This window comes from Lissotriton vulgaris, chromosome 8 (assembly GCF_964263255.1).
Source record: "Lissotriton vulgaris chromosome 8, aLisVul1.2, whole genome shotgun sequence".
NCBI classification, from domain to species: Eukaryota; Metazoa; Chordata; class Amphibia; order Caudata; family Salamandridae; genus Lissotriton; species Lissotriton vulgaris.
The window spans coordinates 1,573,200,168-1,573,224,267 of NC_141696.1; the positions used below are offsets into that span (position 1 = coordinate 1,573,200,168).

Here is a 24,100-nt window from a genome sequence, read left to right on the forward strand (position 1 = left end):
ACCTGCCATGTAGCGCTGCATCTGCTGATGTGCTGAAGGCCCATGTGGGGCTGCATGTGCTGATGTGCTGAAGGCCCGTGTGGGGCTGCATGTGCTGATGTGCTGAAGGCCCGTGTGGGGCTGCATGTGCTGATGTGCTGAAGGCCCGTGTGGGGCTGCATCTGCTGATGTGCTGAAGGGGCGTGTAGGGCTGCACCCTGCTGATGTGCTGAAGGCCTGTGTGGGGCTGCATCTGCTGATGTGCTGAAGGGTTGTGTGGGGTTGTATCTGCTGATGTGCTGAAGGGGCGTGTGGGGTTCTATGTGCTGAATTGCTGAAGGGCCACACAGGGTTGCATCTGGCAATGCACTGAAAGCTTGTGTGGGGCAACAGCTGCTGAAGTGCTGAATGCAGTCGTTGCTCGCACAGGTAAGCATGGTGGGGAAGCGGGGCGGGGTGAGGGGTAGTGACATTCGACATGACTGGATAGTGACAAGTAAATAAATAAATAAATGAAACCACTTGCTGCATCGCCGAGCGCAAGGTAAGTCGTTTTATTTATTTATTTACTTTTTCGCTACCCTGTCATATGTCAAATTCCACTACCACCCACCCCGCCTCGCCCCGCCCCGCCTCACTGCCTCACTACACTTATCTGTGCTAGGCGCCACTGGCTGCATGTCCAATCAGGGTTTACACCTACTGCATAGCCACTCGGGATGCGGGCCCCAAGTGCTGATTGCACAGAGGTACAGTCCAGCTGGGACCACGTGTACCTCTGGGCGGCCAATCACCAAGGAACTGAATGAGCTGCTCTAGTCGCAGCAACCAAGAAGAAAGGCCAGGCGGGCACTGCTGAATACAGTCCAGCTCTGAGACTGCTGGTGCCCGCAGCTCTTCAAGTGCATTGGAGCACTGCCGGAGTGTAAGGGAGGCCTGAAAAGACTCTGAGGGAACTCTTACTTCCCACCAAAGAGTAAACTTCAGACTGAGAGCTCCTGTAAACTGTGGGTGATTGGACTGAGACTAGGTCACCCTATTCCTGACCCACGAGAGAGGGGGAAACCCACAACCACTGGACAGACCTAGGAAGGGGACAGAGAGGGAGCACAGTGGGTGTAGCATCTACAGCAGATAGTGCCCAGAGGGACTTAAATTGTATATGCGTATTGAAGTGTGTGGTATTTAGGACAAATGTATAATTAAAGTGTGCTCTTCTTGCAAAGACATGCTCTGGGCTGGACATTCACTTTATTGGATCTGTTGGTAAAATGAGAGTTCTGAGCTCGAGCCCTGAGAGGGAAGTATGGAAAGGGTTATACTTGGCCCAGTTGGCAAAGCCGTAGTAGGACCTAGGTGGTAAACGACTTTAGTCCTACAGTTGAAGCCCAAGAGCCCGATTCACAGAATGAACTTAAGACTCAATCCTAAACTTACTTACACTTTTTGCATTCACAGAATGAACTTACTACTTTTGGTATTCACAGAAGTTAGGATTTTGTCTTAAGTTTGTCTTAAGACAGACTTAAGACAGACTTAAGACAAACTTAAGACAAAATCCTAACTTCTGTGAATACCAAAAGTAGTAATTTCATTCTGTGAATACCAAAATAGTAGTAAGTTTAGGATTGAGTCTTAAGTTCATTCTGTGAATTGGGCCCCAAGAGCCTATCTCCACCCCACCACCCCCCTCACCAGTGGTGTCTGACATACTACCACTATGTAGACTCACTGTAGTGCAGTGATACTCAACGTACAGCCCGGTGCCGCCTGACCATCACATGCGGCCCCTGGTGACCAGCAGCACGGGACTGCTGATTAGTTGACAAAGTTAAATAAACAGGCAAGCACCTATACAGGTTAACTGACACAGAAGAAAAGAAGCAAAGAAGGTGTTCTGCAACATTTAACTTTAGGAACCCCTTCATTTTTAAAGACAACATGCAACAAATGTGTAAAAATATAATTAAAAAACTGTTTTTCATTAACGTGCTGAAGCGTTTTGCCTTAGTTAGTACAGCAGACACCATCAGAGCATTGAGAAGTTTTTTTCTAAAAGTGATCGTTTTCAAACATTTGTGCCTCATCACACCCTAACACCAATGTCAATAGTCAACGAAGAGACAATTTAATTGTTGTTTGGACCCCTCTGGACCACTCTGACCCCTCTGGATGACAGTGGCGGCTGGCACTGATCACGGTGAGGGGAAGGGGGGTGGTGTGTAGAAAAAATCACTCACCTCTTTGGGCGGTCACGTCTCTCCTCCGCTTCCGTTCAGACGAGTTCAGGGACAGAAGCAGGAAGTCCACAAGCTCCCCTAAGCCAATCACAACGCTGCTGTCACCGTGACAGCCTAGCGGAGAACATGCAAAGTGCACATGACTGGCCGGCCCAAGACGGACGGCCAATCAATCAATCAATCAATCAAGGACATTTATAGAGCGCACTACTTACCCGGAGGGTCTCAATGCGCTTGGGGGGGGGGGGGAGAGGGGGGGGTGCTGCTACTGCTCGAACAGCCAGGTCTTGAGCTTCTTCCTGAAGGAGAGGTGGTCTTGGGTCAGGCGCAGGTCGGTCGGGAGGGAGTTCCAGGTCTTGGCGGCCAGGTAGGAGAAGGACCTTCCTCCTGTTGTCGTTCTTCGGATGCGGGGGACGGCGGCGAGGGCGTGACTGGCTGATCGGGGATGGCGTTTGGGAGCGTAGAAGTTGATGCGGTTGTTGAGGTAGCTCGGGCCTTGATCGTGTAGGGCTTTGTGTGCGTGGGTGAGGAGCCGGAAGGTGATTCTTTTGTTGACGGGGAGCCAATGCAGGTCTCTCAGATGTCCGGAGATGTGGCTGTGTCGTGGGATGTCGAGGATGAGTCTGGCTGAGGTGTTCTGGATCCGCTGGAGTCTCTTCTGGAGCTTGGCGGTGGTTCCGGCGTAGAGGGCGTTGCCGTAGTCCAGTCGGCTGGTGACGAGGGCCAGGGTGACCGTCTTCCTGGTCTCGGTGGGGATCCACCGGAAGATCTTCCGTAGCATGCGCAGGATGTTGAAGCACGACGAGGAGACGGCGTTGACTTGTCTGGTCATGGAGAGGGAGGAGTCCAGGATGAAGCTCAGGTTGCGTGCGTGGTCTGTTGGTTTGGGTGCGGTGCCCAGGGCGGGGGGCCACCAGGAGTCGTCCCAGGCGGAGGGCGAGGAGCCCAGGATGAGGACTTCCGTCTTGTCTGAGTTCAGTTTCAGGCGGCTGGTCGTCATCCACTCGGCTACGTCTTTCATCCCTTCGTGAAGGTTGGCTCTGACGGCTGCGGGGTCGTTGGTCAGGGAGAGGATCAGCTGGGTGTCGTCAGCGTAGGAGATGATGTTGAGGTTGTGTTGGCGTGCGATGGCCACGAGGGGGCACATGTAGACGTTGAAGAGGGTGGGGCTCAGCGAGGATCCTTGAGGGACGCCGCAGATGACTTCGGTGGCCTCTGACTTGTACGGTGGTAGACGGACTCTCTGTGTTCTTCCGTCGAGGAAGGAGATGATCCATTCCAGTGCCTTCTCCTGGATTCCGACGTTGCTGAGGCGCTGCACTAGGGTGCGGTGGCAGACAGTGTCGAATGCCGCGGAGAGGTCTAGGAGGATGAGGGCCGCTGTTTCTCCGTTGTCCATCAGGGCTCGGATGTCATCGGTGGCAGCGATGAGGGCGGTCTCGGTGCTGTGGTTGGCTCGGAAGCCAGACTGTGAGGGGTCGAGGGATCCATTTGTCTCGAGGAAGGCGGCCAGCTGTTTGTTGAGGGTCTTCTCGATGACTTTGGCTGGAAACGGGAGGAGCGAGATGGGGCGGTAATTCTTGAGTTCGGTGGGGTCCGCTGTTGGTTTCTTTAGTAAAGCGCTGAGTTCGGCGTGCTTCCAGCTCTCCGGCAAGGTGTCGGTATCGAAGGAGGTGTTGATGATGTCCCGCAGGTGGGGTGCGATGACAGCGTCGGCCTTGTTGAAGACGTGGTGAGGGCAGGGGTCGGTCGGAGATCCGGAGTGGATGGAGTTCATCATGTGGACGGTGTCTTCGGTGCTGATCGGAGTCCAGGCGCAGAGGGTGGTGGTGGGGGGAGGTGGTTCGGTCGTGGCGTGCGTCGGTTGAGTGCTGAAGCTGTTGTGTATGTCTGCGATCTTGTTGTGGAAGTAGGAGGCGAGGGAGTTGCAGAGGTCTTGCGATGGGGTGATGTCGTTGTTTCCGGCGTTGGGGTTGGAGAGCTCTTTCACGATGTTGAAGAGTTCCTTGCAGTTGTGTGCGTTGTTGTCCAGCCGGTCCTTGAATGCAGTTTTCTTGGTGGCGCGGATCAGTTGGTGGTGCTTCCGGGTGGCAAGCTTGAGGGTGGTCATGTTGTCCGGTGTTGGTTCTCTTCTCCAGGCTTTCTCGAGGGCTCGGCAGTTCTTCTTGGAGCTCTTGAGTTCGTCGGTGAACCATGGGGCCTTCTTGCTGCCGGGTCTGCTGGGCGGGGTCCTCAGTGGGGCGAGTTCGTCCGCGCAGTTGCTGATCCACTTCGTGAGGTTGTCGGCGGCCTGGCTGGGGTTCGCTGAGCTGGCGGGAGGGTGCTGGCTCAGGGAAGCGGCGAGCTGGTCGGCTGTGATCTTGTTCCAGCTTCTTCGAGCAACCTGTTGCTGGTGGTGGTGGATCGTCGTTCTTCTGAAGGTGAAGTGGACGCAGCTGTGGTCCGTCCAGTGGAGTCTAGTGGCGTGGCTGAAGGGGATGTCTTTGCTGGATGAGAAGACGGCGTCGAGTGTGTGTCCGGCGAGGTGGGTGGGGGTGGACACCAGCTGCTTGAGTCCGAGGTTGGCGAGGTTGTCGAGCAGGGTGATGGTGTTGCGGTCGTTGTTGTTCTCCAGGTGGAAGTTGATGTCCCCCAGGAGGATGTAGTCAGCGGAGGGGAGGGCATGCGGGCTGACGAAGTCCATCATGCACGTTTAGAGAGTGTCCCAACCACTCTATGAGCCGCCTTGCCCCGCCCGCCGAACTGCCTCAGCATGGAAAAATACAATGATAATAACAGCGTGTCAATATCATTTTATTTTTCGTTTTTTGCGTTGCTAAAAGCAGTTGGGCGATGCCCCTCCGCCTTTGCGGAGTAGCCGCCCCTGCTGGGTGGCCTGAAATGTTAATGTGCCTGATTAAACATTATAGTTTATGATATCAAACCCTTACGAAGGTTTTATACAGTGAACATTCTGCACTCATGTATTTCAAGGTGCACTTTTATGCCATAATGAAGAAAATGGAGGCAAAGTGAAATAAAACGATTGTCAATTGTCAAGATGGAAGCCAGGATTGTTTCCATTTTTTCTGGTTGTGCATTGTCTGTCTGTATGTATGTCTGTATGAGGTCTTGTAAAGCGCACTGCTGCCCTGAGGCGTTGTGGCGCTGTAGACCGCTGGGGAACCCGTCCTGGCTATCCCTGTGAGATGGTCCCTACTGGGTATCTCCAAGGTGAAACCAGGCATCCCCGGCGAATGTGGGGGGCCGTTGTAGAGATGAGGCAAGTTAATGCCCAGAGTTGCCGAGTGTGATCCCTGGTTAGAGTAGGCACCGAGGCGAGAATTATCGAGTCCGCTGACCCCGGTCCACGACCCTGCCGCGTCGGGAATTGAACCCTGGTCCCGGGCTGTTCTCTGCTTTCGGGTCTGCCGCCTACAACCAGTGAGCCACACCACTCCAAATTCTATTTTACTCTAATTGAATAATGAAGTTACTTCCTTTGTACACTTGACTCAGCTGGGGAACTGACAGCAAGCAGAGAAGGCCCTGTCTCTCTCCTGCTCTATGTGCAGAAGAGGGACAGTGACTCAGATACAGCATTACACAGCATTGCCAAGTGTATGACTCCTATAGAGACTAGGGGCTTAATTTAGAGGGCAGTATGGAATAAAGCCCTCAAAATACTTCCATGACACACTGCCCCCACAAAATACATACTTTGTTTCCCTTACACCCACTTTACAACCCCCATGCACCACCCCATCATTGTGGCCCTCGGTCACACCATAGAACATACTTTGTGGCAACCCGGGTAAACGTTTGCGAGTACCCAAGCTCTGGTGTCTCCGTGACAATCTCAAGTCACTACTCTTCACCTTGTCCCGAAGGTTCCCCTTAGGTCTCATAGCCTCCAGATGAGCTTTCCCCACAGTCTCCAGCCCCCCTAGGTGTGAAGATTAGGAGGATGATGTGCTGTAATCTGCTGGCCTGGAGTGTCATTGGCTCAGTGACGGTACCATGGCAACAGTAGAACACGGGGTGATGAGGAAAGGAGCTGCCTGTTGGCCGGGTTAGAACTGTGCTGATTTGTGCTGTACTGATTGTGGGGTTGGAGCTGTGCTGTTCTGATGGTGGGGTTGGAGTTGTGCTGTACTGTTGTTAGGGTTAGAGCTGTGCGGATCTGTGCTGTACTATAGGTGGAATAAAGAAAGGTAGAAGTGCTGTTTGCCTCCTAAAGTTCTTCTCAACTCATATTCATGCAACACCCCCTCCCACAGGACACAGAGGGGCAGATTTTCAAGAAGGTGCCGCTGCGGTCCTTGACCTTGGCCGCTGCAACACTTGACCCTGTCATCAGGCAGGTCGCTCCCAGGGCCGGACTGGCCTTAGCGGGCACCGGGCAATCCCCAGGTGCGCCGCACGGGTGGGGGCCGGTTTTGGGCCTAAGGGGCCGTTTTTGTTACAGGGCAGTTTTTTGCTGCAAAATCGTCCCTGTAACAAAATCGGCAAAAAAACGGACCTGGCAAAGAGCTCGGCGGCACCCCCAACCCCCCGCGGCGGGGGGGAGGGGGTGGGGGGTGCGGGGGGGGGCGGCCGAGCACTTTGCCAGGGCCAGTTTTGGTTCCCAGTCCGGCCCTGGTCGCTCTCCACGCCGCACAGCACCACCTCCGTGCCGCTGCCTTTGGCCCCCTGCTGCCGCTGCTCAGGTTCGAGCCTTGTGCTCACTCTGCCCCCCTGTGTCGTGATTGTGCTTCTGCCTGCATTTTGCTGATTAGTCTCTATTGCATTGTCCTTTGTGTACATATTGTGATTTTTCATCCCCGTTTGCCCTGATTGTGCCCTCGTTTGCCTTCTGTACCCCCGCCCGCTCTCCCCTTTGTTTTTTATCCCACCGCTGCATCCCCTACGTCCCCGCCCCCTATCGCCCATTCACCGCCCCGTTTCCCACTCCCAGCTGCTCCTCCCTCCCACCTTCCCTTATATGGTGGCAGCTACGTGGCCGTGCCGCTGGCGTGACTAAGGGAAGCCCGTCTGCGCCTGTCCGCGCCTGGACCGTGTCCAACGCCAGACCCCCTGGCTCACACGAACACCACAACGCCTGACACCACTACGATGCCAGCACCCTCCATGCACTCAACACCGGACAATCACACACCTGCTTTCTGGCCACCCCAAAGCACACCAAAGGACCCTTCTCCTGCCAGAGCTGCTGCTTCACCAGCCTCCAAGCCACCAACCCACCCACCACAACAGGATGCAACCACCTCAGATGCATACTACTGAACACCCGCTCCTCAGGCAAACACGCCGTAGAACTATGGGACCTGCTCAACACATCCTCCCCGGACGTTGCCTTCCTGACAGAGACCTGAATGAACGAGTCCTCTGCAGCGGACATCACCATTGCCATCCCGGACGGCTACAAGATCACCCGCAGAAACTGCACCAACAGAGTAGGAGGTGGAATCGCCATCGTCCACAAGTCCATCCTCAAGGTCTCGACCAACTCCGACGACACGCTCAGCACCGCTGAACACCTGCATTTCCAAATCCACACTGATCCCAACATCACCCTCAGAGAAACTCTGATCTACAGACCCCCCGGACTCCGGCCTCAGTTCAGCATCTCCATCGCCGACTTCGTCAGCATGCACGCCCTCGCCTCCACGGACTACATCCTCCTCGGGGACCTGAACTTCCACCTCGAGAACAACAAGGACACCAACTCCACCACCCTGATTGACAACCTCGCCAACCTCAGACTTAGACAGCTCGTCTTAACGTCCACACATTTCGCCGGCCATACACTTGACCCCATCTTCTCCGCAAGCTCCCACGGCTCCTTCAGCCACACCACCGAACTCCACTGGACCAACCATCGCTGCATCCACTTCACCTTCCGGAAACCCACCATTCACCACCACACCCAACAGATCCCCCACCGCAGCTGGAGCAAAATCATCGAAGACCAGCTACTATATACCGCCCTCGCCTGTAGCCCTCCCGCCGACCCCACCGACCCTGATGACGCCTCCAGCAACCTCAGGTGCTGGATCAATGACTGCGCCAACACTCTTGCCCCCATCAAGAAACCCTCTAACACACGCACCAACAAGAAAGTTAACTGGTTCTCCGCGGACCTCCAGGCCTCCAAGCAAACCTGCCGAAAGCTAGAGAAGAAATGGCACCGTGAACAGACACCGGAGAACCAAGCAGCCCACAAGAAGGCCATGCGCCAACACCATCACCTCATCAGAGCCGCCAAAAGGGCCTCCTTCAAGGACCGCCTCAACAACAACATGCACAACAGCAAAGAGCTCTTCAACATCGTGAGGAACTCTCCAACCCCAGCTCCAACACCAACAACATCCCTCCATTGCAAGACCTGTGCAACTCCCTTGTCACCTTCCTCCAACGCAAGATCGCAGACATCCACGACAGCTTCGACAACCTGACCACCCCAACAGCCAACAACACCTCAGACCCCACGGCCACCACCCACAGCGACCCCCTGTTCACATGGACTAACATCAACGACGACCACACCATCAAAATTATGAACACCATCCACTCCGGCTCCCCATATGACCCGTGCCCACACCACATCTTCAACAAAGCCAGCACAACCATCGCACCCCATCTCTGCAAGGTCATCAACATCTCCTTCGAGACCGCAACCTTTCCGGAGAGCTGGAAGCACGCTGAAATCAAAGCCTTGCTCAAGAAACCCAAGGCAGATCCAAGGGACCTCGAGAACTTCCGGCCGACCTCATTGCTCCTGTTCTTGATGAAGGTCATCGAGAAAACTGTCAACAAACAGCTGACCCGCTACCTCGAGGAGAACACTATCCTGGTCCCGTCCCAGTCCAGGTTCCGCAGCAACCATAGTACTAAAACTGCCCTCATCGCCGCCACAGATGACCTCATGGCCCTGCTGGATAATGGCGAAACCGCGGCCCTCGTCCTCCTGGACCTATCAGCCGCCTCCGACACTGTCTGCCACCGCACCCTACGCACACACCTCCACAACGCAGGGATCTGAGACAAGGCCCTGGAATGGACCACCTCCTTCCTCTCAGGCAGAACCCAGAGCCTCCGCCTCCCCCCTTCCATTCCGAAGCCTCCACGATCATCTGCGGCGTACCCCAAGGATCATCTCTCAGCCCGACATTGTTCAACATCTTCATGGACCTGCTCGCCCACATCGCCAGACTGCATGACCTCAACATCATCTCCTACGCAGACGACGCACAGCTGATCTTCTCCCTCACCAATGATCCCCTCACTGCCAAAACCAACCTCCTTGAAGGAATGAAAGCTGTCACCGAATGGATGAAGAGCAGCCGTCTGAAGCTGAACTCGGACACAATGGAGGTCCTTATCCTAGGCTCCACCCCCTCAGCCTGGGACAACTCCTGGTGGCCGACCGCCCTGGGAGCAGCACCGACACCCACGGACCATGCACGAAACCTGAGATCCATCCTCAACCCACCGCTCTCCATGACCAAGCAAGTCAATGTCCTCTCATCCTCCTGCTTCAACACCCTCCGCATGCTCCGCACGATCTACAAGTGGATCCCCACCGACAAAAGAAGAACTGTCACCCAGGCCGTCGTCAGCAGCAGGCTGGACTACGGAAACGCCCTCTATGCGGGAACCCCGGCCAAACTGCTAAAACGACTGCAACGCATTCAGAACGCCTCTGCCCGGCTGATCCGGGACATCCCCCAACACAGCCACATCACCCCCCACCTGAGAGACCTGCAATGGATGCGCGTCAACAAGAGGATCACCTTCAAGCTCCGCACACAAAGCACTCCACGACACTGGACCAGCCTACCTGAACAGACGTCTCACCTACACCACCAACCGCAAGCTCCGCTCTGCCGACCGCTCCCTCCCTGCCGTCCCCCGCATCCAAAGAGGGACCTCCGGCGGCAGATCGTTCTCCTACCTCGCTGCCAAGACCTGGAACACCCCCCTATCCTCCTACGGCAGAACCAAGACCTACTAACCTTCAGGAGGCTACTCAAGACCTGACTATTCGAGCAGTAGCAGCACCCCCCAGCGCATTAAACCCTCACGGGTGAATAGTGTGCTCTACAAATTTCATGATTGATTGATTGATTGATTGCGGCACCACAAGCCCTTTGGCTGCGCCACTCTGCAGCACGTTCAGAGCAAAGGAATATTGGGGGGCAGATTTACAAGCTCCTTGCGCCTCATTTACACCGCTGTTGCATCACTTTTGTGACGCAGCGGTGGCGCAAATCCTGCACCATGGTGCGGGGTACTTACAACTTGACGCATCTGGTAGATGCGTCATGTTGTAAAACCCTGTGCCACATGTAGGCGTTCCTGCTCAGGGTGGGGGGGTTCCGGCGCAGGAACGCCTCCTAAAAGTGGCTGAGTGAAATCTACATAATTTCACTCAGTCACTTTTAGGCCCATGCTGCCTCAAAGCCCTGCGCCTGCCTGAAGCAGGCATAAGGATTGACACAGCATTAACTAGATAGGGCCCCCAGAACATTCCTGGAGCTGCGTCGCGCTTGTGACGCAATTCCAGCGATGCGCCACTTTTACGGCACAGGTGCGTCACGCATCTGTGCCGTTTTTGTTCAATGGTGCGCCGCATTGTAAATGCGGCGCATCCATGATGGCGGAGCTGTGGCGCACAATAACTGGCGCATCCCTGCTGATATGCAGGGATGCGCCAGTTATTGTAAATATGCCCCAACATATTTACAATGATATATCGCATTCTTGTGCTCTCCCCTGCGCTGGCGCACAAACAGCTGCTATGCGCCGGCGCAGGCCCCCTTGCACCCTGGTGCAAGGATGCCTGCGTCATGGGGAGATGGTTTAGTGCCGGAAGGGGCCCCTTCCTGCACAAAAACAATCACTACAGGCATTTTCCTCTTTCAATGTGCCCTGTAGAATGCACCCCTAGGGTGGCATAGCATACTGACTCATTTCCATGTTTACGAGTCCTCATAAATCTGGAAATGTGTCTGGCTCCATGGATGTTGCGTGGGAACACCCACAGCAACACCCTTGGAACGCCCCTTTCACGCAAAGTGCTGCATGTAAAGGGGCCGTATATACAAAATAAGGAAAAGCCATGCAGCGTGGCTGGTTTTTCCTGTCCTTGTAAATATGGGGCAGAGAAATGCGCTGCCAGTGCGTCACAAAAATTGACGTACTGGCAATCTGCCCCAGAGTGTATTCTGTGCAGAGCAGTTGTTGGGGGAAGTTATTTAGAGGTCACACTGGATTGAACATGTGACCTCCTCAAGCTTCCTTATGGTTTCTAAGCCTGCAGGGACGTTTCAAGGCATGGGCAAAGTGGGCGCTGGCCCGGGCCGCAGCGTTTTAGGGGGGCCCCTGATCTGTTCTGCAGTCTTGATCTGATGACTTTCAATAGTTCCTAAACAGATTGTTTTAAATACAGTTTATTTTTTTAATAAAACCTTTTTTTTAATTTACTTTCAGCTCTAACAAAACATCAGCACACCCTTCGCTGGTCCACCCTTTAATTTATTTTAATGTGGTTAATGTGTGAGAGTCCAGTGCAGACATTTTGCAGGCAAATGTTTTTGTATTTCATGGAACATTATAGAGGGGGGTCACAGAGTTAGTCAGTCAAAATACACTTTATTCGATTTTTGTTAAAATCATAAAAGGACAAAATGCAATACAAATACAATTTTTAAAACATTAATAGATTTGATTACTAAGTTATAACATGAGTTATTAAATTCATTTTTCCACATAATCACATAATTACAATAATTAAAACTACAGATAAAACCAGATTTAAAATTAGATTAAAATAAGGCTTTCCTAGGTGTTCTTTTCTTCCTTAATCTGAAGGCAGCTGTTAAATAACATGCAACGCTAAAGATGGTATAAGTTTCCGCTAACAATTGGAGGAAAATTCAAGCTGGCCACAGAATCACAGAGTTGCTCCCCGCACGGTGGCCCCCTCTCCTTTCCTCTGCACTTGTATTCCTTTTCTTGCCAGTAGTAAACATGTCTCCGTGTCCAGGGTGGCATTGAATGAGGAGTACCCACAGATCTACACGTTCATTTATCGTTCTTTGGTACCCCGCCCAGACATGCCCTGCAGCTCCTCCTAGGCATTTTTTTTTTAATAAAAGGCAGAAACGTTAGTATCCTGGAAACGTTTCTGTATAAGCAAATTTCATTCCCATATTTAATTGACCACATTTCTGATCCTGTGCATCAGGACTGGAACGTCACCCTTGCAAAGAATGCTTTTTTGTGTCTTGCTACAAACAGCTTCTGTTGCCTAATAATCATCATGCCATGCATTATCCATATTGGGCACAACGGATCAGAGATAGATACGTGGTGATACGTTCTGCCGTGGACTTTACATTATAACTTTTCCGAGACTTCAACTAACGCTGACAATTCCACATACGTGGAGTAATCGCGCCACCGCGTGTGTACTCTTTGTACTACAAGCATCCATTCAGACTTACGACGGTTAGACATGTTTTATGTGCTAACGCGTATCTGTTTACACACTGAAGTTAAACTTGCTTCCAATGATAGTAACAGCGCAACCACTGACCATCACACTCCCACAAGTGTGACAAGTCGGACTATTTCAGGCCCCCAAAGCTATGAGAAAGGCTTGGGCGTCGGGAAATAGTCATTTGTAATGTATGTTGAATTCATAAATACCTATTGTTGTGGTCATCTGTAAATAATCCAGACAACGCCACCTTGTGGCAGACTGTCACAAGCGCTGGTGTTGACAATGAAGTGCAGGTGCCAAGCACCGGAAACCATCGGCTCAAATTAAGCACTGGTAAGAATTATGCCTGTCTGCAAAATGCATGTTTTAGCTTGCTTTTCAACATCTCGTCATTTAACAACGCGCACTGATACAAACCTCATCTCTACTATCAGTTGTAAACTCTGTGCAATCGTTGTGTTTCGGATGCTGCACCTATTAAACAGACATTTCAATATTTTATTAACATATCTCAAAAGCTGAATAAAACCTCCGGGCAGATCTGAGGAGAAAAAAATGATTGAAACTAGTGCCTGCGGCACCACTTGTAAAAATAAAAATCAAAAAATGTGCAAAAACTTGTATGTCTTTTTATGTAGTAAAATATCTTCCCTAACCTGTTCTGTTTTTTTTCCAGATGATAAATGTTTCCTTGAAGACGGACGAGTCTCCTGTTGAAAGCCGGACATCCTGACGCGTTGTTTACGTGACAAGTCACCAGTAGTGAACATTCCTTGATTTGAGGTTTCTGTCACGTGCTGGTTCAAGAGAAAGAGCACGAGCCGCCAAGCGTGAAAGAACAGTCCAAGCTCTTCCTCTCAGAAATGTAACTGCTCTCGAGGCAGGTAGTGTAGCTAAACTCTAAGGGCGTAAATATTCCCTGAATCGAAATCCAAAACAGAATAATAGACCCTCTAGAGCAATCAAAATAAATGTGTGCTGAAACGAAAATTTATACAAAAATCCTTTAGTTTATTTATTTTTTGTTTTTAGTATATTTTGTTTGTTGTTCATATCCTTTATGCAAAATTCATTTTACTTTTTTAATTCATTGTTTACATTTAAAAAGAAACTTGATGTGTATTGCATGATATCAAAAAACATATACAAACAGTTAATTATTTACACTTAAAGGTATATAGAATTAGTAAGTGAGAACAGAAAAATTTACATAAACACAAATACATGTACACATTAACCCCGTGATATACGAAATATTCAGTTGTTGGTAAATTGATGAAGGCAATGCGGTTGAGTGGAACTACGCGCGTTTCGGCCAGAGGCCTTCGTCAGGTGACCGTCGTTCGTATATTAAACATAAATAAAAAATAGTGATATAACCTAGACAGAAAAAACAAGAACAAAAACATATTTAAATATATCTACAGCTCAGACACACTTCTACATTACAGCTATTTACAACTTAGTTTATGCTTCTATATTTTGCGGGTCTATTGCAGTTGCTATAAGGATATATATACACTTTTAGCTTTTTGTGCAACCAACAGATTATAATTAACGCCAGACCATCTAATTTTTATGCTATCCAGATACATCAATGCATATTTATTAACACTTTTACTTTATTAGCTAGACTAAAGATCGTCACTTAAAGTGTATCTATTTCATTAACAGTTCTAATTTTGATAGTTTTCTTTGGGGATAGGTTCTGTTACCAGCAGCTCCACATTAGGCACTAGAATTTCATGAAAAGAAAAATAGAAAAAAGATAGGCATAGACATAGATACAGAAAGATAAGATCTTACACACTCAACACAGAGGTAACCTAACTGATGAGATAAAAGATGGGGATTTGGGATGTAGGTGGAGTGAGGTAAAGACTATTTCTACTTACACAACAAAGGACAGGATGACGTATCAACGCTTTTGCCTCTTATGGTGACACATTTGATATCGTTAGTCCAGTGTTAGATATTCTGAAAAATAGACATGTACCCATTTTAGTTCAAATCCTGACTGTGTATTTTTTTTCCCCTTTAGTATTATCTATTCTATAGGAATACCTTATTTGCTCCTGCCACGTGGTTTTCTATCCATCAAATCAAATCACATGTTGAAGAGTAAAGCGAATCTTTGGGATCCTTAATTCAGAAAACTGGTTCTAAGTTTAGGCAAGGACAAGAGACAGTTACTATCTGAGAATCTGTTCGAGCGATTAAAAGTTTTTTTTGACTAGGTCCATTTTTAATTGTATGTTATACATGTCACAAGACTCTCATTTATCTTTTGAAGGCAGGGCACTGTGCGGGTAAATATAGATTTTATATCAAAAGACAGGTCCTAGCATAATAACATGTCCTAATATTATCTTGGTATGTTTGCACACTTTGCAGTATTAGTATCCTAGCCGCACTTTTCTTAAGGAATTAAAGCATACCTTAGATATCTGGTATTTCTGAAGTATTTTTTTCGCAAGGCAAACCACCGAAGAGGTACAAGCTTTTGAATCACTTTCTTTGTAATCAATCTGAATACAAAGGGACATAAAAAAGGACAACTCTATTGTACCATGTTTAAAGTACCGCTATATGGTGTTTCTCAGATCATGCATATTGGTGTCATTACCTTGATCTAGTAGCGCTGTCAGCTGCGCATGCTTGGGATATTTGCCACTGTTGAAGGGAATGCAGAATGGAAGCAATATTAAAATCGGCATACCCAAGCTATTACGCTGTTGGAAAAAAGACTATAACTTGCTTTTTTCCAACAGCGTAATAGCTTTAACTACAGTATTCTAAACTTCGCACTAGTCTGCTCTTGATTTCTATGAAAACAAGTGGGATCCGTGTCCCGTTCGATCATCGTCATCGAGTTGCGCCTGGGGAAATTGGCTACAGCTGCTAGCTATGAAGCACGAGTAAACGAACGCGCGGTTTTTTTAAATAAAAAGCCCGGATCCGCTCAGTCCGTTTAGATTGCGGACGTCGGAAGCATCACCTTAACAGAACTCCCGTTAGAACGCCCAAGCATCAGTATTCAAAGGTACGTTCTGAACTCGCAAATCATATCGTGCTGGTTAATGTAGAAGACTCTATGTAAAAAACCTAGACTAAACATGGGTATGCCGATTTTAATATTGCTTCCATTCTGCATTCCCTTCAACAGTGGCAAATATCCCAAGCATGCGCAGCTGACAGCGCTACTAGATCAAGGTAATGACACCAATATGCATGATCTGAGAAACACCATATAGCGGTACTTTAAACATGGTACAATAGAGTTGTCCTTTTTTATGTCCCTTTGTATTCAGATTGATTACAAAGAAAGTGATTCAAAAGCTTGTACCTCTTCGGTGGTTTGCCTTGCGAAAAAAATACTTCAGAAATACCAGATATCTAAGGTATGCTTTAATTCCTTAAGAAAAGTGTGGCTAGGATACTAATACTGCAAAGTGTGCAAACATACCAAGATAATATTAGGACATATTATTATGCTAGGACCTGTCTTTTGATATAAAATCTATATTTACCCGCACAGTGCCCTGCCTTCAAAAGATAAATGAGAGTCTTGTGACATGTATAACATACAATTAAAAATGGACCTAGTCAAAAAAAACTTTTAATCGCTCGAACAGATTCTCAGATAGTAACTGTCTCTTGTCCTTGCCTAAACTTAGAACCAGTTTTCTGAATTAAGGATCCCAAAGATTCGCTTTACTCTTCAACATGTGATTTGATTTGATGGATAGAAAACCACGTGGCAGGAGCAAATAAGGTATTCCTATAGAATAGATAATACTAAAGGGGAAAAAAAATACACAGTCAGGATTTGAACTAAAATGGGTACATGTCTATTTTTCAGAATATCTAACACTGGACTAACGATATCAAATGTGTCACCATAAGAGGCAAAAGCGTTGATACGTCATCCTGTCCTTTGTTGTGTAAGTAGAAATAGTCTTTACCTCACTCCACCTACATCCCAAATCCCCATCTTTTATCTCATCAGTTAGGTTACCTCTGTGTTGAGTGTGTAAGATCTTATCTTTCTGTATCTATGTCTATGCCTATCTTTTTTCTATTTTTCTTTTCATGAAATTCTAGTGCCTAATGTGGAGCTGCTGGTAACAGAACCTATCCCCAAAGAAAACTATCAAAATTAGAACTGTTAATGAAATAGATACACTTTAAGTGACGATCTTTAGTCTAGCTAATAAAGTAAAAGTGTTAATAAATATGCATTGATGTATCTGGATAGCATAAAAATTAGATGGTCTGGCGTTAATTATAATCTGTTGGTTGCACAAAAAGCTAAAAGTGTATATATATCCTTATAGCAACTGCAATAGACCCGCAAAATATAGAAGCATAAACTAAGTTGTAAATAGCTGTAATGTAGAAGTGTGTCTGAGCTGTAGATATATTTAAATATGTTTTTGTTCTTGTTTTTTCTGTCTAGGTTATATCACTATTTTTTATTTATGTTTAATATACGAATGACGGTCACCTGACGAAGGCCTCTGGCCGAAACGCGCGTAGTTCCACTCAACCGCATTGCCTTCATCAATTTACCAACAACTGAATATTTCGTATATCACGGGGTTAATGTGTACATGTATTTGTGTTTATGTAAATTTTTCTGTTCTCACTTACTAATTCTATATACCTTTAAGTGTAAATAATTAACTGTTTGTATATGTTTTTTGATATCATGCAATACACATCAAGTTTCTTTTTAAATGTAAACAATGAATTAAAAAAGTAAAATGAATTTTGCATAAAGGATATGAACAACAAACAAAATATACTAAAAACAAAAAATAAATAAACTAAAGGATTTTTGTATAAATTTTCGTTTCAGCACACATTTATTTTGATTGCTCTAGAGGGTCTTTTATTCTGTTTTGGATTTCGATTCAGGGAATATTTACGCCCTTAGAGTTTAGCTACACTACCTTTCTCTACAGAGTTTACCTTCCCTACCAGTAGCTAACTGTTTACATTGTAGGGGCCCCTTCTTTCCCATAGAACTGCTCTCGAGGCAGACAGGGATTGCAAATGTGCCTTATGAATGTATGTATGAGTAATGTATATCATTTATTTGTATTTGGAGGGTGGCTTATGAAGCTCAACCTTACCCTCGAAGGCGTCCTGGTGCTACAGAATGGGCTTCTGGAACGGAAGCTGAGCACTGTTAGGTGTTAATTAGGGGTGGGCGGTGAATCCCGCTCCGCCGGCAGAGTTAGTCCCAAAGAGTGCGGAGCACAGGGTTCCAAAAAACTCAGAGAAGTGGCATAGAGCAGAGTTTTTCCTCTCACGTGGCTCGTCAACATTAGGTTGGCGAGCACAAGTGAGGAAAATCAAATACTAGACCACCTCTCAGTGAGATTTATAAACACAGGCGGTTTTAGCAGGTCACTGCTGCTCGATTTGAGGAAGCTGCCACTGAGTAGAACATCTAATAAAGCGGGAGAAACAAGCAGCACCCTCTTAAGCTCAGCATTATGTCATTCGGGCTGATTTTGCAGCGCGAGACAGACTCCTGGGGTTAAAAATCAGCATGAGCAGCACAAATGACTGCACTCCGTGGCTCGCTGAACTCCGCAGAGCACGGCAGGTTTTTTTTTTGGCACTTTGCGGAGTTCTCAGCCTTGTCCTAATGTTAATAAGGATAAAGCCAAGATTTAGAAGTTTTTGTGAACTGCCTCAGCAGGGTCTACTCTTTTGACAGAATCAGTGGCTTGGTATCCCAGCTTTTATTTCTAAACTTATTTATTTGTAAAAGCTCACTTATGAAAAACCATTGCAAACATTTGAACAAAAATAATTAATTTGCATAAACAAAAAAAATACTTTGCGATTTCAAGTCATTAGATCGACTTGTTGTTGGGAGCACTCTAAACTAAGGAATAGTATAATTTACTATTCAAACACCTTCCCTACTGTTGCACAAGCTGGATTTGGAATAGTAAATTATACTCTTATTAAATCCAACGCGCCCCCTACAGTAAGTCGATGTAATGACTTGCGATGTAAAGGTTTTGCGTTCTAACAACGCGGTCTTTGTAACAACTGCGTTGTAATAGAACTCAATGTAATAGCATACATAGTAACATGCTATATTCCTTCTGTGAGTTGCCTCGATGCGCGCCCAGGAATGCACTTTGCCAGTTTTCCAAAATCGTTTTGCGAGCTCCTGCCCTGTTCCAGATGTATTTCTTTTGGGGCAGGAATGAGCCCTGGCTTTCTATTAATACAACTAAACACATGTAGGTGGTAACTTTGGAAATATTGTTTCCGTTTAAAAAACATTCTCCTGCCTTTTTGATTTTGTTCCCTATAATCATTGTTTTGGTCTTTTGTAAATTCACCACTAGATGGTCTTTGTCGGTGTATGTTTGGAGAGTGTTTAGCAAACGTTGAAGGCCTATTTTTTTCTGGCTCATAAAGAGTCCCTCCCCTGAGTAGAACAAGCACCCCAGATGCTTGCCACCAATTTTGGGGGGATGAGCCGTGATGTCGTTTAATGATGCTGCCAGGATAGCCAAAGAGAGGTTGAAAAGGAGGGGGCTCGGACACACTAATGTTTCAGACCGGTGTTGGTTGAAATTTTTCTAAAGACGACGCTCCCATCCCTCACCTTTATACCCGACCCCATGTTCGAGCGCCGCTCCATGATTGCTTTAAGTAGGTGCTGTGGGATCCAAGTGCCTCTAGCTTTGCCCATCGAAGTGATCTGGGAACCCCATCAAAAGCCGCCTTAAGTTCTGCGAAGCAGAGTTAGAGAAAGGTGCTGTTTGGTTTATTTTTATTGATCATAAGATACATAGTTATTAGTTTGGTGATGGTGCCAATTCCTTGTCTGACTCCTGGCTGGTTTATTGCTGCTATGTTATTCTTGGATGTCCAGGTCTCAAGGTCCTCTGAAAGGATACCCCATAGAACTTTGCGTCATTGTCTGACAAAGAGATTTATTGATAGTGTCCGGGTTTGAAGGGTCTCCCCCTTTAGATGTAGGGTGTGCACTGGTCCCTCGCCGTGAGTCTGGGATCTGACCTGTCGTGGTTGGAAACCAGTGTTAGCATCTGCCCTATGTGGACGGGTTTACTATGAACAGCGCCTGGGGAGGACCGTTGGGGCCAGGTGCTCCGTCAGCCCTGCTCTTGTTTGATTTGACGTGCTGTGTTTGAGGCTCAGTGCAAAGGGTGGGTGTAGTAGTTGGGGTTTGTTGGTGGACTGCCAAGACTGAGGACTGAGGGCCCCTCTAAGATCTGCAATGACTTCACATTTGAGGCCAGGCGTCTTCAGGGATGTTTGTCTTGTTGGAAACTGTATCTCCTTTTTTAGGTTCTTGATTATTCACCAGCATTTTTTGGAGTTGCTGCTCTTGAAGACAGAGATCAATCCGTCCCAGAAGATGTTGGCATGGTCATTCTTGTGCCCCCAGACTTTGCTTTTGTATTCTATGCTTAGCACCCTGATTGTTTTTGATAAAGTCCTAATTCAAGTGGTTGTGACCCAGCAGGCACAGTCCCCTATGTATAGCACTTTTTATGCCAACCAAGGCGCTGTTGGAGGCCAGAAGAATACAGAGTTGCCGCAAGTTTATAAAGCAAACCAAGTGATTATTTTTTTTACTGGACGCACGGGGTATTTCAGGGGCGTGTGGCTGACCTCCATCCCGAGTTGAGGGGTTGGGATACATCTCCCTTTGTGATGGCCACGGGAACCAAAGTGGGGTCTTGTAGCGTGGCGTTCCTGATGACGGCGCTATTCGCGGAAACGTGTGTTGAAAAGATTGAATCTAAGCCACAATAGTGTGTGGAAATGAAGACTGTGCCAGCACACTTTTATTGTACAAGGGACCTAATGTGTCAGGAGATTAATAAATGGTAGTGTATTTGTCCCTTTGAATTACAATTTGAAATATCTGTAATGAATGAATGAATGAATGACTACACACTTATATAGCGCATGGCTACCCGGAGGCATCCCAGCGCATTAGATAACCGAGTCATTGCCTCACGGTTCAGGAAAACAGAAAGGTCTTTAACATCATGCTGAACCTGAGATGGTTCACCTCAAGTCTGATGGTGTCAGGGAGCAGATTCCAGAACTTTGCAGCCTGGAGAGAGAAACGTCTGCCACCCATGCGGGTTCTCATAATCCTAGGAATCGTCAGTAGATTCTTGTTACTGGATCTTAGAATCCGAGAGGTCTGGTAAGGACGGAACATGGGTTGGATTAAGGCGGGCCCGGCTTCCGACATCGCTTTGTGCACGATAGTCATGGCCTTAAACCAGATCCTCTGCTGTACTGGCAGCCAGTGTAGTTGGCGTAATTCTGGCTTGGCTGAACTCCGCCGGGGTATGTCCAGTAACTGACTGTTCCCTGTGGGGCCCCTAATGACTCAAGACCAGTGTTGTTGTGACTATCAAGAAATGTTTTAGTGTGTGTGCATGGATGTGGAATTGTTTAGATGCATCGAATGCGAATGTGTGATGTTTTGAATAATTTGCTCTTAAGCTGAATATTCTTGCTTCCCATTCTGACCTGCATTGATATTTTTCTGAATATGAGCCTGTGTTGCTGAAAACAAAACATGTCTATCATGAGTTTATGGATTAAAGTATAGAACTGGTATTGTTTATGAAAATAAAATGAGGAATGTTTAATATAAAACATAACCTGTTGGGCTGTACATTGATGTGTGAATGTCAGACTTAAGAGCATGCTTGGTAGTAAAAAACAAGGATGCCGGGGACACTTCTCCGTAAATGATAGCTTTGCCCTGCTCTAGAAACCTTTAAGGAAAGCAGGGGGTCCTGTTCTCAATATAGAGAGCCCTTTTGAAACACCGCAGTGCTGGGGCGAGACGGCAGCACCTTGATGGACTATGGGGCATACTTGCAAGCCCCTATTGCCACGGGAACGCCACTTTTCTCAACGTTGTGATGGCGATAGTACCCTTGCCTTATTCACAAGGCAACATTAAGCCACTTATTCACAAGGGTGGTGTAAATAGGAGGCAACGCCATAATTAAGGCCAGGGAAAACCTGGTCTTACCCTGACAAAACGATGAGACGTGTTTCATTTCTCCTAGTTTTTGCTGTTTCCATGTGTGCTGCGCTGTCCATCACAAATGGAACCAGCAAAATGCTATTGATTGTTTATATGCAGGAAGGGGAAGGTATTCCTTCCTGCACATAAACAATATTTTTTTTATGTAAGCATGCTAGAACAGGAGTAAAGTGAGTCCATCTGGAAGCCGGTGTAAGGATGATAGTGCAGGAGTAATGTGGTGCCATCTGGAAGCGGGTGTAAGGATGATAGTGCAGGAGTAATGTGGTCCCATCTGGAAGCGGGTGTAAGGATGATAGTGCAGGAGTAATGTAGTCCCATCTGGAAGCAGGTGTAAAGATGCCAGTGTAGAAGTATTGTGGTCTCATGTGGAAGAGAGTGTAAGGATGGTAGAGCAGGAGTAAAGTGGACCCACCCTGAAGAGGGTGTAAGGATCCTAATGCATGAGTAATGTGGTCTATCTGGAAGTAGGTGTAAGGATGCTAGAGCAGGAGTAAAGTGGACCTATCTGGAAGAGTGTGTAAGGATGATAGTTCAGGTGTAATTTGGTCCCATCTGGAAGCAGTTGTTACAGTTCTAGTGCAGGAATAATGTGGTCCCATATGAAAGCAGGTGTAAGGATGCTGGAGCAGGAGTAATGTGACCCCTTCTGGAAGCAGGTGGAAGGAAGGAGTAATGCATTCCCATCTGGAAGCAGGTGGAAGGATGCTAGAGCAGGAGTAATGTGGTTCCATCTGGAAGCAGGTTTAAGTATGCTAGCGCAGGAGTAATGTGGTCCTTTCTTGAAGTGGGTGCAAGGATTGTAGCTCAGCAGTAATGTGGTCCCATATGGAAGCGTGTGTAAGGATGCTAGTGCAGGAGTAATGTGGTCCCATCTGAAAGCAGGTGGAAGGAAGGAGTAATGCATTCCCATCTGGAAGCAGCTGGAAGGATGCTGTCATATGGTTCCTACAAATAGGACTGCATGTCTGGACAACATAAACATCAGAATATGGGGACTGAGTCCATCCATACCATCAGAGTATGTTGGCCCAATTCCTAGCTAGGCCACAGTGCCCCATGCAAACTCCTAACCATAACCATAACAAGGTACCAGATGGTTTCTGTAACCTCAGAACATGACCACTCTTATTCCCCCAGGAAATTATGGAAACAGAAGTATGCCTTTGTTTGCTACTTAGGCACGCTGGGGGGCTGGGGTGGGTGGGGGGGGGGCACAAGAAATGTACGAATTGGCTTTTCAAACATTTATTGAAGCAATTGTATTGTTGTGTAAAAATCATGAGCAGCAGTGATTAGCAGAAAGAAACAAAGCATTGTTACCAGCATTACAAGAATGGTGAAAAAGATGAACAATGCAACCATCATGACAGCTTTGTGTGATTATATGATAATGCATATGTGAATATTTGAATAATCCTACCCTAATTCTACTCACACTATTGAGAGCATAGTGAGAGTACCCTCTGCCAGATCTCTTGGGAAAACTAAACTCCCCATACCTGTGTATGATGTATCAGGCAGCCGGTCTTATGTAGGCCGCAGTCAGCAGGATAACGATTGGTATCAGCAGAGCTGCGTCTCGGTCAAACCGTCCAGGATAATCCATGGAAGTGCTCCTCTGGTGCATAAGGCTCCGAGGTGGTTTCTATATAATAAAAGCATTGTTGCAATCGCACTGTGCCAGACACGCAACGCTGATGTGTTTGTTTGGCTTTGCGATTCAGAGCTGACTCCAGCCGGACAACCAAAAACAAGAGTAGTGTGCTCAATGTTCCTAGGCTCGGACGGAGTGTATTGCATAACTTAATGATGTGCCTACGAAGAAATGTGCTGCCTGCGGATCTATTTATAAGTATACTATCATGTACATGCAAATAGAATTTTGCGACTCGCAATTAGGAAGGGGCGTACCCTTCTTAATAGCGACTCACAAGCTATGTATGAATGTTTTGCAACTGCAGTGGTAATGCAGTCGCAAATGGGAAGGGTTACCTAGGGGACCCCTTTGCAATTTAAAAAAATATATATATTTTTATTTTAGGGAGTTTTATATAGCGCGAACTTGACCCGAAGTTATCTGGTATCAGAGGATTTAACATAGCACCAGTTGCATTACATGAGGACACATTCATTTTTGGGAGGCACAGGGAGATTAAGGGCCATATGTATCAAGCAAAATTGCATTCGCAAACGCCGAAATTCGCAGAATTTTGGCGTTTGCGAATGCAATTTTGCCAAATGGTATGTATTAAGGCAAAATAAGGAATCGCAAAATTTGTGATTCCTTATTTTGCAATTGCATTTTAG

At 47.4% G+C, this 24,100-nt stretch overlaps 1 protein-coding gene across 2 annotated transcripts in view; it reads left to right on the forward strand.

The window, feature by feature from the left end:
* Positions 1-21,385, forward strand: part of LOC147700450 (pregnancy-specific beta-1-glycoprotein 7-like) — a 225,266-nt gene extending 203,881 nt beyond the window's left edge. The window contains exons 8-9 of one of the 2 annotated variants that reach the window (XM_086935863.1): positions 13,385-13,592; positions 17,754-21,385. In XM_086935863.1, coding sequence (XP_086791989.1) covers positions 13,385-13,388 — 4 coding nt within the window. In that variant the 3' untranslated portion in view covers positions 13,389-13,592; positions 17,754-21,385. Of the gene's footprint in view, positions 1-13,384; positions 13,593-17,753 lie in introns of those variants that run through there. The other variant, XM_086935864.1, reaches the window with a different exon arrangement.
* The last annotated feature ends 2,715 nt before the right edge of the window (positions 21,386-24,100 follow it).